This window comes from Drosophila rhopaloa, unplaced genomic scaffold (genome assembly GCF_018152115.1).
Source record: "Drosophila rhopaloa isolate 14029-0021.01 unplaced genomic scaffold, ASM1815211v1 contig_2, whole genome shotgun sequence".
Lineage (NCBI taxonomy): Eukaryota > Metazoa > Arthropoda > Insecta > Diptera > Drosophilidae > Drosophila > Drosophila rhopaloa.
In genome coordinates, this window is record NW_025335083.1 from 22,088,922 (window position 1) to 22,103,990 (window position 15,069).

Below are 15,069 nucleotides of genomic sequence, written 5' to 3' on the forward strand. Positions count from 1 at the left end.
ATAAAGCAACCACCAATTGTGATACCGGCTTTGCTCTTGCGCACACCGGTTGTTTGGTTTCAGTTTTTCGTTGGATTTTCCCGGGGTAGTGTTGCAACCGCTGACGACATCTACGCACTATTCACACGGCAGGCAGCAGTTTTTCCTTTGGTTTGTTCTTTTTCGCTTCGCGTTTTGCTAATCCGCTTTGAATAAGTCTTCACTAAATCACTAACCCAATGGCAAAATGCTGTCCTATGACCTGAACGAACGTCTGCTGAGTGCGGTACAGAGTGGAGATTTTGAGCAGGCTTTGGGATGCATCATGCAAGGTGCACAGGCTTCGTATGTATCGCCCACATGCGGACGCACAGCCGTGGGCACGGCGGCCATTCTGGGCGACGCCGAGCTGCTGGAGCTCCTGGTGCAGTCCTGTGAAGAGCCCGAGCTGGATGTCTTCCATCAGTGTGAGTTTTCCGCTGCCACTGATTTTTATCTTCGTACTCCAAACATTTTCTGAAAAAAATTAAATATTTTAAATTACACAAAATTATGTGCTATTGTGGTGATGATACAAGTTGAATACTAGAAATAAAAACTAAACTTTAATAGCCACAGAGCTCTCCACCAGTTGGACAACAGCTGGTCGAAAGAAAATCGATGAACAAACGGATGGAATCGACTTCATCTGGTTTATATGTTTACAGAATTTGAAGAAAATCTATTTAAAACTCGTTGAGTTTTGAAATTGTGGGAGTGTTTAAATATCATGTGGACTAAAAGATTTCACAACCATTACACTTTATACTACTGCTAGAATTTTCAGATCGTGATTAAAATTTCCAGAAATATGTATTTATGCTTTAACATATTTTTTCTATTTTAAATTACATTTAATTTTTTTCGTATAAGTTTTTTAGCGTGTATCCAATGACCCACATCTGCCCCGAACATAATGCAAGCGCAGAGAAAAGCGAGTGGAAAATGCCGAGAGAGCCAAATAACCGGTTGTAGCTGGGCCTTGGGTGGCCATTGATAAGAATAAATTTTTCAAAAAGAGTTCAGTTTGGGAGAACGTGAGACTTCTATGTGGCATGTGTACGGAAACAGACAAACCATTTAAAAATATCAAGCAAGGCAATACAAAAATCTGAAGTTTTGAAAATATCTTTCGAATTCTTTACATTTCAGCTCACGTTGATAGTCTGGAAATCGAGCGAACGCCCGAAGGTATGGAGAAACTTGAGTGGGTTGATGAGTTCGAAAGTTGTTCTGACAACGGAGTCGGTGGCGGAGGAGAAGACAGCCAGTTATATCAGTATTACGCAAAGACCTTCGAGAATACCGGAGAGTTCATATCCCAGTGCTGCGTGTCCTGTCGGGAGCAGGATCCACACCTTTACGACGCTGACTTGGCCACTCCATTGCACTATGCCGCCTGCTGGGGGCACGAGGAGTGTGTACGCATTCTTCTGGAACATAGTGCTCCTATCAATGTGGTCAACAGCGAAGGATATGCCCCACTCCATGTGGGAGCGGGCTTCGCCGGAGTGACCAAACTGTTAATCAAGCACGGAGCTCTGGTTAATGCCAAGACGCTAAGTGATGGCAAGACCGCCCTCCATGTGGCTATCGAGAGCAAGTCTATGGAATCCGCCCGGTTGCTGCTTCAAACAAATATCAATATCAATGACACCGATGATGAGGGTGAGACCCCCCTAATGACTGCCATCGCTTGCAGTTTGGTGGATCTGGCCCAAGAGTTGGTGGAAAGAGGTGCTCGTATCAACCTTCAGGACAAGCAGAATCACACAGCCTTGCAGTACGCCGTGAGGGGTCGTCATGGCCAGATGGCCAAACTGCTTCTGGAGCGTGGAGCACGTCGACTAGCATCCCAACACCTCCTGCATCTCGCCGTGGAGTACAACGATCGGGAGATGGTGGAACTCCTGCTGCAATACGGCGAAAGTTTGTTAGTTCGGGATGGTGACAACCACACGCCCATTATGCTGGCCATCCATCTGCAACGGCCAGAAATGTTGGAGTATCTGCTGACCGTAGCCGAGGAACATCGAAAATTGGGTCTCTATCCGGATGTCCAGGATGAGGGTCTGGTTTTGTTTGCCGTGCAGCAGATCGTTTGTGTGAAGGAGTTTGCCAGCATCCTGCGTGTTTTGCTGGCCAAATTAATTAGCGCCCGAAGGGATTTATATGGCTCCTGTGCACCCACGATAGTTTGTGGCTTGATCTACTGCCAAACTCCTTTGTCGAGGGCTATTAATCTGCATCGACTGGAACTGGCTGAGTTCCTAATCCACGAGGGTTGCAACCTGGCGCAGATCTGCCGGGAGCATGTGGTCAACGAGCTGCGATCCAATTGCTCGGCAACAAGTCTGGCCTTTGCAAGATTGCTATGTAAGTTGGGTAAAAAAGAAGCGAAATTAGACAATATTTTAAGTGAATTTCCAAGTTAACCCATTTGTTTTTGCGTAGGCAACGCTGGTTTCCAGTTTCCGCACAAACATCGAGCTTTGCCGAAGGATTGGCCAGCAGCCCGCGTAGAATTCGAGTGTGAAATGTCCTCGTTTGGCACCCAGCCGCGCTCACTGCAGTCCCTCGCTCGTCTGGAAATCCGCCAGCGTCTCCTGAAATCCCTCCGCACGCGGCCAGAGGTGCAGCATAAGTATCTTCCTACACAGAAACGCTCCTCGCTGGGCAGGATCGTAGATGAATTTTCCATTCCGGCGACATTGAAGCTCTACCTCAGCGACTTTGCCGAGCTTCCCCTAATTAGGGGAATAGAATCGGCCCGGATACCTGGTATAAGATGTGCCGAGTCTTGGGATTGATTGCGTTTTAGGAATTTATTCAGATTATATAGGTTTTATATGTATGGTTATATGGTATGTAGCATATATATTTTGTATATTGGCGACGAGTGTGTGGAGGGTTGTGTTAGGACTTTATAATAGTTTCCTTAATTCTGTAACACCAAATTAATTAACACCTTTACACGACTCTAATGTGATATTAACTTTCTTATAATGTATTGCAAATTTAGAACAGAGTTACCACACAAATTTCGCACTTTTTAAAGCATTTTCTGTGTGTACATCTTTTAGGGCACAGAGTTTGCTTTCTTTTTTAAATTACTTGCACATTTCATGTTTATTAGGCATGTTTTGTATATATTCTATATATAATATGATTTATATGATGTTTCTACTATGTTATTTGACTATGCCAACGTTAAGATTAGTTTTCCATATACAATCGATCTCACACACACAATGCAAACAAAAGAACGAATGCAATTTTTAAAGTAAGATTTTACAACGATAATCGGGTGCAATTTTATAGAAAACGTGTTGACAGACTAAATAAACAAAATAAAGTTTTAAAAGAAAAACATTTTAGTTCTTAAACTATAAAAAACAAATTTACGCTGAACGGTAGGGGAATGATAAGCCCTTTCAGGGCTTCAGCAATAGCTTAAAGTCATCATTGGCGTTTTCCATGATGTATTCAAATGCAATTTTGTTCTTGTTATCCTTGACCAGCTTGAGTGCCGGTTCCTGCTGCAGCAGGAAACGACACACCTCCAGATGCCCACGCATCGCTGCCCGATGCAAAGCACTCTGTCCGCACTCGTCCTGGAGCAGAAGATTAGCCTTGTGTCCCGACAGTAGCTTAACAATCTCCAAATGGCCTGAAAATGCATAAATCCATTAGTATGACAATAAAATTAGTAGTAAAATAGTTGCATCTTACCCATCATGGCTGCTCGGTGCAGTGATGTGGCTCCTGCTTTGGTCACAGCATTTACATCTGCTTTGCCCTCGTCGAGGAGTAGCTTGCAGATTGGCTCGTTGCCATTGCGGGCTGCATAGTGCAAAGCCGTATAGTCGCAGTCATCCCGAGCCATGGACTGGCCCTTCTTGATGAACTCCCTTACACGTTCCAGTTCGTTATAGATAGCTACAAAATAAGGGAAAAGGAAATGGTTAGAACTTGACCACAATGATGTCAGGGGTGTATGAAAATGATTGTCCTACCTGCATTCCAAATGCCCCGGTCAAAGTCCATGTCGCTGAGCGTCTGCTGTGCCGGCTGCGTCTGCTTGTGGCATTTGCAGTTGTCGGCGTTATGGTGATCCATTTTAGCCTGCTGATAATTTCGAGAGTTTCGTTACAATGCCGAATTCCTTGACTTTCCTTGTGCTTTCGTTTCCAGTTGCCTGATGCTTGACAGTGTGACAGTGTGATCCCTTTCAACGAATTAGACCTCACGCTGCATGGTCCAACAAATCTCGGCCTCGCCGCAACTGCAGACAACCTTGTAGCTCAGCTGGGCCAAAGTGTTTAGCATGACCATCGGCGGCACTGCCACCATAATACCATTCACGCAGGCCTTAACTCCGCTCTCGAAGCGCTTGGATAGGGCTTGAACTTCAGCCTGATTCAGGCCAAAAATGGTGCAGGTGTAATCGTGCAAGGATCCCTTGACGGTGATGTAGGCGAAGTTGCCCTCCGACTGCAGAATGGGCACCGGAATGGTCACCACATTGGCAGGGATAGCGGCGGTGGCGGTGTTCAAGGATACAGCCGATGCCGCGGAAACGATCGCCGAAGGTTGCTCGCTGTTGAGATTCAGAGATTCCTTCAGCCCGGTCACGCCCTCACTCATAGTTTGTTCGTCTTCGGGGACTCAATCAGTCACCTTCTTCACTCAGAGTATGTTTTGGAACAGTATTCCCTAGGTTACTATAGTTTTTCACACTGAAACACGCACACGCCTTACACAATCTCACACACACAAAATTATACAATTAGAGTAGAGTTGTTGGTTGCTTGCTGGATTTCGAACAAGGTCCCTATTCGGGCGAATCCACCTTGTGATAGTTGCCTAAACTGGCTGCCTCGCGGCCAATATTCGATAGATTCTCGCGCACTACGGACTCTGTCTCCAAAGGTTCTGGTTCATCGAACTCCTTGCGCATCGTCCACATGTACTCGTTGTAGTCCTGCTTTACGGCCGTCGACGAGCTAGCCACCACGCGAAATCCAAGAATCTGAAAGCAAAGAATGGAGGGAAGTAGTCCATGAGTCACTGGATAATTGAAGGTAATGGTCGGGGAAGTTGCCATTAGTTGATTGCCTAGGTACAAGGATAATGACAAACAGTACATATCTACTACAGTGTTACAAGTTGGTACTTCAGTCGATTGTCTGCCTTATTAGGTTTCTAGAGTTTTTTAAAAATTGATTTATCAATGTCTGCCAATATAAATGTTGAAATAGTAGATAGTAAATTCAATTCTTAATCAGACAGTTATAAATGAGATTTTAAAGCAAAATTTGAAGCAGTTTAATTATTGGTAAGGCCAAACATAATGAGTACATTATACTCTTGCTATGAACTGAAGGGTACTCACTTCTAGCGCCGATAGAATGCGACAAGGATGCACTAGGTAGACGATAGTGGACTCGTCACTGTAGCCGCCGCAAGAAAACTTATTCAACTGCTCGATGTCGTCAGCTGAAAGTATTTACGCGTAGGTGGGCAATGATTATCAGGGGTGCTATTTCTTGGGAAATTGCTTTCCTTTTCGTTCATGGTGTGGCTAAATGTTTAAACAGGGCAAACAAAAGATAACACGGCTGGGACGGACGGTGACGTCAGCCCAGGGCCATTGTCTTTCGATGCAAGTGTGTTAATTAAGCAAAAAGCCAAAAAATATTTACTGCTGTTTCATAACAAAATAAAAATGGGAGTTTCTCGTGTATTCTTTGTGCCTACATCCCAGTACATTGACTTCTGCCCAGCACAGATAAATGTTCCACAAATATGCAGCGGAATTAAGTCGATATATGCGGTGTACGTACGGGTGTATATATAAACTGCAGACCCGGTCTGCCAAGCGAACTGCACGCAGCGAAAAACAAATCCAAACTGACGATTGAGACCTCGTCTGCGGGAGCAAAACTTCGCACAGTGCCGGTCGTAATAAAGCGAACAGGTGCGGGGTGGTGGGATTTTGGGGCAATTGGCATGCAATTAAAGGGCAGCTGTTGATTTGATGGAAAAATAAACTAATACTACCAAGAAGTGCTTAAATATTGCACAATAGTTATAACATATCCAAAAGCACTGCATAAGATTTTTAACAAAATATTGAAAGTATAATGCTCGTCGCTTTTAATATCTTTCAACAAAGACTGAGAACGTCTCCGCAAAATTGGTTTAAAACCAGCTTTTTTACTTTTGTTTAGTTGTCTGTCGGATTGTATTATTTAAAGCATAGTGTGTTTTTGTTTAAACTGTCAGGAAATGAACGTAAGGCAAATAAACATATTCAACCGATAGTGTCAATTCATTGAAATATTTTTTTTATAAAGTAGTAGGCCTCAGATTGTGTGCCAAAAAAGAACATTAAAACATGCAACTAGGCGCTGTCTTAATAGAAAAAGAAAATAAGAGTTCACAGTAACTTACTGACAAAAGAAAGAAATTAAGAAAATAACGGCTAGTGGCAAGCTAACCTTGCCGCCACTGTCTAGCCATTCAAAAAGTGTTTTTTCATAGTGCAAAGTGGAAAAACCGAAACTAATGCTCAAAAAGCTAGCGTGCTTTGCTCGTATGGGTGGATGTATATCTGTGTGTTCGTATCTGTTTGCCAAGCTCTCGAAATTAATTGTGTCGCAATAGTAAACACACGACAAAATAAAAGTGAAACGAAAATGAGATATTATATCTACGGGCGTTGGACAAACTGAACAGTACGGGCTTTACCTTTCAATCCAGAGACGAGCACTCGCCATGGATATTTGTGGCTGTAGGAGGCTAAGTTCCCCCGTATGATAATGTACGGCATTTGGCCTGATTACTGCTGGATATCTGCGGATTAATTAGCGCGGGCGTGCCAATGAAAGACCGTCAAACGTAAGTGAAAACAAATGAGATATATACAAGTATATACGCAAAATGAAACGAAATAGGGGGTAAAAGCTCGCTGTTGCTCTGCTGAAGGTTGGCTCTCGACTGAAACTAAAATCGGGTTCGACGCTTCGCCCAAGAGGTTTTTCCAGCGTTAGCTTAACTGTTGTGGCTTTTACTGCGGATGGCTGGTGTGCTTATTATTTATAGGCAGGCGTCGCGCAGCGTGGCTCTCTGAAATGGTTGGCAGCTTTTATTGGATTAGCCTACGGTGTAAGGTGGCAGATACCCAAATGACAAAGTGACGCATTCGGCCAGGATAATCATCAATGCAATATACGATATGTACTCCCCAGCGGCGAGGGCGGAACAAAGGTTATAAAGGGATTTGGTAATGACGGCTCAAAAAGCCAATCAAATATATGCAAATATTAAAAAAACAAAAATCTCAATTCTCAAGCGCACTTAATTTATTAAAATTTTGGCTTTTTTTTGCATTGACTTAAAAAAAGGTAACTATTGTATTGTGAAATTTATATATATTTTCCAATAGAAATAAAGCGAATAAACTTTTTTTTCAAATTAAAATTAATGAAGATTCTGGGAGGTTAAAAAGCCATGATATTTTTGGCTTTTAGTGATGTATTTAAGATAAATTATATTGTTTATTAAAAAAACACAAATAATCTTATAATCAACTCCCATACACATTTTTATCGAATTTTATTTATAACCTAAAAACAGGATTCTTTTTTTTTATTGGAGTATTTTTCTTTTCCTGTGCCACTATTATTTAATCAAAATTTTATATTAATTAAAGTCGAATTTTCTAACTTTCGTTTTTTTAGTTAATCCCGTGAATCCCCTTGGAATTCCTCTGACGACACCCATGTGCGGTTCTCTTTCTAACTCACACCCGCTATATAGTCATACCCGCGACCAGTTGCATGTTAAGTTTTAGTCAGGGACTATAATTACAGACTTGACCGGTCGACTAATGAGTAAGTAGTATAAATAATCATAAAATAAAAATAAAAGCCGGTCAACAACTCCTGCACACACCATACACTGATAGAGAAGCTTGCACACACACAGACACAAGAAGTCCTGCCAAAAATACACGCACACCTATTTCGCTGAAGTGTCCTTTGCGTGTTTGGCGCACACAAAATAAACGTAAATTATGATACAAATTCCAAATAAATAAACGCGCGGCTCCAAACGAGACTTTTGCCACACAGCTGTCGCAAAATGATGTCATTTGAATTAATTCATCATCGTTGCCTTTTTCTTCATGTTATTTCCTTATCCAATACTTTCTTGTCGTTTTTGGATATACTATCTCACCTGGTGCTTTTAATAGGCTAAACTGTAGCTAGCCTGGGTGAACTTCTTTCTAACTTTTAATTACGTTATTTTTTGTTAATTATGTAGAGAAAAACAAAATTCCAACAAATTTACAAGTTGCGCAAGTGTTGGTAAGTTTTTGCACTGCCTCGGAGAAGTGTTGGTAAGCAATGGAATCAGGGATGCAATATCGATAGCTCGATAGCCAAACAGCTATTTATTGCTGGGGTGACACTGTTTGGTTTTTCGTTTTTTGTCTGCGGAAATAAATAAACGAATTTCGGTTTAAAATGAGAGGAAACTAAAAGATTTGTGAATTAAATTAAGTGCAATAAGGGGAAACCTGCAAGTGGAATAAAAGGCATTGAAATAATTATTTGTCCTTAAGAGAAATTTGGATTGGTAACAGGAGACAACAGCTGTCGGTCTACTGGGTGGGTATTTAAATTCGAAAAATAAGTATTGTATTTTTTTGACTGACATTTGCATATTTCATCAGCTGGCGAAAGGTGAACTGAGGTCATTGTATTGTTGGGGATTACGTGTGCGTATATCCGCCGCCCATCTGCTACCCCCCCCCCTCCACCATCCACATCTGCTCAAGTGCTCGGGAAGCTGCCAAAAAAATAAAAGAAAAACATCGCCTCTCGGCATAATCAATTAAAATGACTAGAAATCTACCGCTTCTGCCGTTTGCGCTTTGTGCGGTAGCCTTTTTGGCCGCCGTGGGACCAATGCCTGCCATCGGGGCAGTGGCCAACCACAAGCACGATAAGCACACTAGCAAGGAGCGGGTCAAGGACGGGGTTTACGCCCCCCGGGATGCCCACCATCACGGCGAGGATGGGGAGCACAACGTGGAGTTCGATCACGAAGCCATCATCGGTGAGTCACCTCGTGAAACCAATGTGATCTTGTAAATATGGAAAATCCATATGTCAAAGATCTATTATAGTAGCACACAGACTGGATCCAGAAGCAAAAGGTTTTTCCTCCCGTTGGGCAAATTTATGACAACGTGTGTGCATAATTTCAAATTTATCATATTATTTCCGCTCGTGCCTATTAAAGCTATAGTCGGTCGATCATGAAGATTTTTTAACATGCGCTATACATAAAAAACAGATTTTAATTTTTACACTGCGAGAATAATTTCCATAAAACCGAAGGGCTAGTATGCCAGATATATAAAATCTCAAGGTGTTGGTCCAAAAATGGGATAATCACATTAATTTTGTGTATTTCTACAACTGATGTTGAATATATATACTTTATACTTTACTTTTTATTTGATTTGTCTTGAAAAATGAACCACAACATTAAAAAAATTTTAATGTTGTTTATTATTTACAATACTTTAAACTTTAATCAAACCCTTTCATTACCCCTTTCCACAAGATCCTTAAACAGAGTAGGTGATGAATAAACTTTATTTGTTTTTATTTCTAAGATCTAGAGACTATGCTCTCAGCATTTAAATCAATATTTAATTTATTACGGTGTATGAGGCTGCGATATGTTTGTTTATTTGGATGAGGTTTATTTTTGTGGCTTTGCACATGGAAAGAATCATTCAAACATCAAGAGAATATGGACCAGTCAAAAACATTCGTATGTATGCTCTTAAAAAAGTTTTTTTAATGCTCGCGAATAGCTATGTTAATGGATTTATGACGTCAACATTGCTTCAAAACGGATTATAATTATTTATTAAAAATTAAATTTTTTGTTAACAATTTGGATATCTTTTTTTTTAACTTTTAAGAATATACTGTTTTTTTGAAAATGTAGTTTTTCGCACCGTGCTTTTTTCGTAAAACCATTAAAATTGTTTTTGGAAAGCAACACGTCAATCGCATTGCTTCTGCTTTATGTTCCATTCAAGTCTTCACGCTTATGTTCTGTTATTACTATTTAACAACATTAGGCAATACAAAAGAGGCTCAGGAATTCGACACACTTACACCAGAGGAATCGAAGAGACGTCTGCTAATACTGGTCAAGATGATGGATCTAAATAAGGATGAATTTATTGACCGGCATGAGTTGAAAGCCTGGATATTAAGGTCTTTTAAGTGAGTGTTGTCTGTTGATTAATACTGCATCAATGTTAGCCAAGCAAATAATCTATCCTTTTGGCAAATAACTGCTTCTGCTTGCAAACTGACGAACGGAAAACAAAAATTTCTATAAAACGTGTACTTAAAAAAATACTCTTGCAGAAAACTATCCGAAGAGGAAGCCGCTGATAGATTTGAAGAAATTGATCAGGATGCTGACGAGAAAATTACATGGAGGGAATATCTTCAGGATACCTACGCCATGGAGGATGAGGACTTTAAAAAGGAGACCATTGACTTTGACAGCTACGAGGAAGAGCAGAAGATGATTAAACAGGACAAAGAGATGTTCAATGCGGCAGACGCGAATAAAGATGACGTGCTGACGCTAGAGGAATTTATTTACTTCCAAAATCCTGAAGAACATCCACAAATGCTGCCCATTCTGTTGGAGCACACAATGCAGGACAAGGACTTGGATCATAATGGCAAGATCAACTTCCAGGAGTTTGTTGGCGACTCAGCCTCGCATCACGACAAGGAGTGGCTGATCACGGAGAAGGAGCGATTTGACAAGGATCACGACACCAATGGCGATGGCGTGCTCACGGGCGATGAGGTTTTATCCTGGATTGTGCCTAGTAATACGGCGATCGCCAACGACGAGGTGGATCACCTGTTTGTTTCCACCGATGAGGATCACGACGATCGACTGTCATACCTGGAGATACTCAACAACTACGATACCTTTGTGGGCAGCGAAGCAACCGATTACGGGGACCACTTACAAAACATTAACCATCTCTCCGACGAGCTGTAGATTCCAACCAAAGCTCTATCCTGCTATAATGAACCTGTGCTTAGTATTGTATTTCATTTAAATAGTTAGTAAATTTATGTTTTATTCATGTAAATTCAAGTGACAACTGTAAATCAATATCGCTTAATTGTTTTGAGCGCTTCTTACGAATTTCATTTTACATGTGTTCTGTCTGGTTTGTCATGTACCAATCAATTATGTGTAGTAATTTATATAGAGACAAAAAATCTACAAAAATCATAATAAACAATTTTTACTAAATTATTTTGGGTATAAGGGTTGTTTTGCATTTTATGACTAGAAACGGGTTTGTTTTATTATATTACATTAATTAAGCCTTAACTACTGCCTTCGAATATACAAAATTAGTTTAGCAGCGTGTTACTTTTGACTAGATTTCACACTCGTCTGTACCGAAAAATATGCTTAGCTCTATGCCCAAAGGCCTTAACTTATTTTGCGGTTATCTAGTGAGCACTTGAAGCCCCAAAATACGATTTAATTTACTCACTTTACTTATATCACAAATATTGCACCAAATTGGCCTATTTCCCCACATTTTCACTACAAATTGTCAACAAAAAGCTAGAAACAATACTGAAAACCGAATTATCCCCATTTGATAATAGCATATGCTTAACAATACTACAGTTCTCTAAGTAATCCTTACAAATACTACGCGAAAATTTACACGTCCCAGAGACCCATCAGTCTCCCGATGGAATGCGCTCCGTCTTGATGGCACAAAAAGTTTCACGGGCCGCTTACAAATCGTAATTCATTATGCACATCTCCAGCTGATTCACCTGGGGGAGAGGTCGTACTCTATAAACTTAGGGCTAACTGTGGCACCGCATCATCGATCCCCGGGGACCAAGGATGCTCCGTGCTCTACACGTCACACAGTATATCGTAGTTGTCTACCTGACGGAGAGGCTCCATCTCGTCAATCACCTCCCCCAGATAATCGCTGATGGGCAACGGTAGCTTCAGCTTCTCCAGCTGCGATGCACTGCGCACCCGCCGCATTATGACCGCCCGGCAGCGATCCTGCAGGTTGACAAACTCTCGCCGGGTGCACTTCAGGGTCATCTCCGTTTTGGCGGCCGTGGAACATACGATTGGGTACAGCGGTTCATCAATCTGGGAAGGAATACGCAGGGTATTAAATGTCAGTATACGACTTTTAACAAAAGGTTGAAGGGATGGTATAGAAGTTTTTGGGCGGTTTTAATTAGCTTAGTCAATAACTTTTTTCTTTTTCCTATTGTATAAATAATTTAATACCATTTAAATACGTTTAAATTCAAAATATTCGGAACAAATTTTAGATAGCTATAATATTTTCTGGCCTTTTAAAAGATATTTTCTAACAGAGCAGTGAATGGTGGTAATTTATATTCGAAACATGTCTTATTTTTTGTGTTTACCTGATCCAATCCCCTGAAGGCTACGCCCAGGCACTTGCCATCCTTATAGTATGTAAGTGTGCCCTCGATACCATCAAAGAGTATTCCGATCTGGGTGGGATGGTTCTCGCGGAACCGCTTTGTGTAGAGCAGGGCCACGCCCTTGTGCCAGAGCACGCCCTTGTGGGACAGTCCCCAGCCGTGCTCGTTCTCGCCCAGCATGTTCCGAAAGGCGTTCGCATGGAGACGGGCGGATTTTGTGCCGATCCCGAACATGATCGAGGTGCCAAATACCCTCTGCGAGACATGGAGTTCCCAGTAGTAGCGCCCGTTGTTCAGGGATCGCTTGCCCTGGACCCCGGCGGTGCCCTTGCTCCAGTTGGGATGGAAGTGAACGGTCCGGGAGTTGGGTCCGCTGAGCACCACCTCCTTGGAGCGGTGCCGCTTGCTCCACGTCCAGTTGTCCTCGATGCCCTCGAGGAGTGGGCAGAAGCGAGGCGGAGACGCCTCATCCTGCGAAGCGGACTGCATGGCCAGGCAGCCCGCTCCACGACGGCCGCTGTGGCGACGCCTCCTAGGGGTCATCGCCATAACGGGATGAGGGTGACCCTGCTGCTGCGGCTGCTGTTGGTCCACTTCCACATCAGACATTGTTATGTGACTAGAAATTTTTGCTTCTCAAACTCAATAAACTTAGACAAAGGGAGCACTTCAAACCGTTTGGGGGTGTAGGCTGTCAAAAGGTTGGGCTTTCCTGGGGGTGGATGTCCTTCTCCTGGGCTCTCAAGTTGCTGAAACTGCTTAAAGAGCGGCTACAGGGGTTGCGTATTTATCCTGTTAAGTCCTCTTTCAATGAAAATTTAGGTGGAAGCTCTTCTTTTGATTCCTTTCCAATGAAAGTGGTTGCCCTCAAGCGTCCTTTTTTCTTTCTTGCTTTTTAATATTTAAGGTGCTTAGATAACCTTAGAAAGCTTTTTGCTAACCATGTTTGACTGGTCGATGGTATTCTCCTGTGGTAATTCCTCCTTTAAAAAAAGAGGTGGTCTACAAGTGTGTGGTTAGCAGGGGTTGTTGGCTCTCCTCCTGTGGCAAATCCTCCTGCTCAACTTCCTCATGTAGCTCCAGTGGAATTTCCTCTAGAACCTCCTGATCCCCAGACGCTTCCTCCAGCTCCTCAGTTCCAAAGCTCGTCAAAGAGCCGTATCCACTGCTTAGGGAAGTGCTGCTCCAGCTGGAGCTAAGTCGCACGGGACGATAGCTTCTAACCGGATGGAGATGTTGCTGCTGCTGACCAAGACTTCTTTTCAGCTCCCTTTTGATCCTTCGGATTTGTCGAAAGTCCTGTTCGCCACCGGAACCCCTTTGCTTGTGCAACTGCAGTTCCTGCAGATGAAAGTGATGGCGACAATAGCCCTGCGGACTGTGCGCACAAAAGCGACAAGCCTCAGAGTTGAGTCCACCGACCAACGGAAGGACCGGCTCGAGGATGCGACGCTTCTGGCTGCGCTTCTGTTGCTCCAACTGCTGCTCCGCCAGGCGCTGGTGTGCCTTACGATCGCCCACCGTCTCGGCCACCTCCTGCAGCAGGCGCACGTTCTTTGGGAAGCATCTGTCGTGGACGTAGAGCACCAGGCGTTGGCAGTAGAGGCAGAGCGATTGGAACAGCAGCAGCAGGACGATAATCATAAATAGGGGTTGGGTTGGGTCTTCTTTCTTTTTCCAGTGCGGTTGCTGCTGCTGCTTGAATGGATTGCACTTGCGGATGCACTTCCGGTGGACTCTATAACTTCTTAGTTTTCCAAATCATAAGCTAGTTCCTATGGGAAACACACAATTTTCACTGTTTCTTTCGGGGTACACACATTTTTTTTTCAGCTCCTCCACCTCCTGAGCTCCCAAAAGCTGCTCCGCTTATCTGGCTGAAGTTTCGACGACTCCCACCGACGACTCCGCTTGCGTCCAAGTCTCGTTGGCTTCTGCCACTCACATTTTTGGCTCACTTTTCCAACTTGAAGCCACAAAGGCCTACCCTTATTTTTCCAACCACCAATTGGAATATGTGTGCGTGTGTCTGCATATCATTATCATATGGTCTCGCATGTCTCGCAACCCCCTGGAGCAGTCCACCCCACCGCCACCCCTCGATCCCAAACCTCCAATCACCACCCCCTCGAGAACCCAACCCCCACATTGGCATCCGGACAGAGAGAGTCATGCGCACAAGTGCACGTGGTGAGTTGGCATTGCTTTTTTTAAGGGTTCTCCACTGCGGATTTTCCACCACAACAGATACCCCGAACCCTTGTTTTTCAAAGAGGATCTAACCATTTATGGTTGGGATTTCTTCTTTACATTGCATAAACGATTTTCAATATTGCATATAGATCATGATATGTTGCTACCTAAGGTGTATTAGCCATGCCTTAAATAAATCGCTTACAACTCTTTTTAAGGAATGAAAAATCAGAAAATATATACAAATCTGACAGAAATGAAAGCATATCTTTTGAAGCGCTGC

General features: G+C 42.8%; 7 protein-coding genes across 11 annotated transcripts; 2 read left to right on the top strand and 5 right to left on the bottom strand.

Annotated features, from left to right (window-relative positions):
* The first annotated feature begins 23 nt into the window (after positions 1 to 23).
* On the top strand, positions 24 to 3,388 carry LOC108040317 (receptor-interacting serine/threonine-protein kinase 4). 4 transcript variants are annotated; one of them, XM_017117749.2, is made up of 3 exons: positions 24 to 446; positions 1,171 to 2,394; positions 2,473 to 3,388. In XM_017117749.2, the coding sequence occupies exons 1-3, from the start codon at positions 227 to 229 to the stop codon at positions 2,826 to 2,828; spliced, it is 1,800 nt and encodes a 599-aa protein (XP_016973238.1). In that variant the 5' UTR covers positions 24 to 226; the 3' UTR covers positions 2,829 to 3,388. The 4 variants fall into 4 exon arrangements, with proteins under 4 accessions (XP_016973238.1, XP_016973242.1, XP_016973239.1 ...); XM_017117753.2 differs by having other exon boundaries at positions 24 to 150; XM_017117750.2 differs by lacking the exon at positions 24 to 446 and adding an exon at positions 894 to 1,116.
* LOC108040323 (ankyrin repeat domain-containing protein 39) lies at positions 2,829 to 4,150 on the bottom strand. The gene is made up of 3 exons (XM_017117762.2): positions 4,035 to 4,150; positions 3,751 to 3,957; positions 2,829 to 3,688 (listed from the first exon to the last, which is right to left on the bottom strand). The coding sequence occupies exons 1-3, from the start codon at positions 4,135 to 4,137 to the stop codon at positions 3,453 to 3,455; spliced, it is 546 nt and encodes a 181-aa protein (XP_016973251.1). The 5' UTR covers positions 4,138 to 4,150; the 3' UTR covers positions 2,829 to 3,452.
* Positions 4,151 to 4,249: 99 nt separating this feature from the next.
* Positions 4,250 to 4,665, bottom strand: LOC108040325. Its single transcript, XM_017117764.2, has one exon. It carries the CDS (start codon positions 4,663 to 4,665, stop codon positions 4,258 to 4,260), a length of 408 nt encoding a protein of 135 aa, XP_016973253.1. The 3' UTR covers positions 4,250 to 4,257.
* A 184-nt stretch (positions 4,666 to 4,849) lies between these two features.
* On the bottom strand, positions 4,850 to 7,280 carry LOC108040326. 2 transcript variants are annotated; one of them, XM_017117765.2, is made up of 3 exons: positions 6,772 to 7,280; positions 5,414 to 5,517; positions 4,850 to 5,050 (listed from the first exon to the last, which is right to left on the bottom strand). In XM_017117765.2, the coding sequence occupies exons 1-3, from the start codon at positions 6,851 to 6,853 to the stop codon at positions 4,853 to 4,855; spliced, it is 384 nt and encodes a 127-aa protein (XP_016973254.1). In that variant the 5' UTR covers positions 6,854 to 7,280; the 3' UTR covers positions 4,850 to 4,852. The 2 variants fall into 2 exon arrangements, with proteins under 2 accessions (XP_016973254.1, XP_016973255.1); XM_017117766.2 differs by lacking the exons at positions 5,414 to 5,517; positions 6,772 to 7,280 and adding an exon at positions 5,865 to 6,502.
* Positions 7,281 to 8,463: 1,183 nt separating this feature from the next.
* Positions 8,464 to 11,406, top strand: LOC108040319 (reticulocalbin-2). Its single transcript, XM_017117756.2, has 4 exons — positions 8,464 to 8,696; positions 8,762 to 9,147; positions 10,190 to 10,337; positions 10,485 to 11,406. Exons 2-4 carry the CDS (start codon positions 8,928 to 8,930, stop codon positions 11,140 to 11,142), a joined length of 1,026 nt encoding a protein of 341 aa, XP_016973245.1. The 5' UTR covers positions 8,464 to 8,696; positions 8,762 to 8,927; the 3' UTR covers positions 11,143 to 11,406.
* LOC108040321 (SPRY domain-containing SOCS box protein 3) lies at positions 11,205 to 13,372 on the bottom strand. The gene is made up of 4 exons (XM_017117759.1): positions 13,269 to 13,372; positions 12,573 to 13,212; positions 12,067 to 12,285; positions 11,205 to 11,948 (listed from the first exon to the last, which is right to left on the bottom strand). The coding sequence occupies exons 2-4, from the start codon at positions 13,200 to 13,202 to the stop codon at positions 11,907 to 11,909; spliced, it is 891 nt and encodes a 296-aa protein (XP_016973248.1). The 5' UTR covers positions 13,203 to 13,212; positions 13,269 to 13,372; the 3' UTR covers positions 11,205 to 11,906.
* A 202-nt stretch (positions 13,373 to 13,574) lies between these two features.
* LOC108040322 lies at positions 13,575 to 14,515 on the bottom strand. Its single transcript, XM_017117760.2, has one exon. It carries the CDS (start codon positions 14,235 to 14,237, stop codon positions 13,596 to 13,598), a length of 642 nt encoding a protein of 213 aa, XP_016973249.1. The 5' UTR covers positions 14,238 to 14,515; the 3' UTR covers positions 13,575 to 13,595.
* Positions 14,516 to 15,069: the final 554 nt, after the last annotated feature.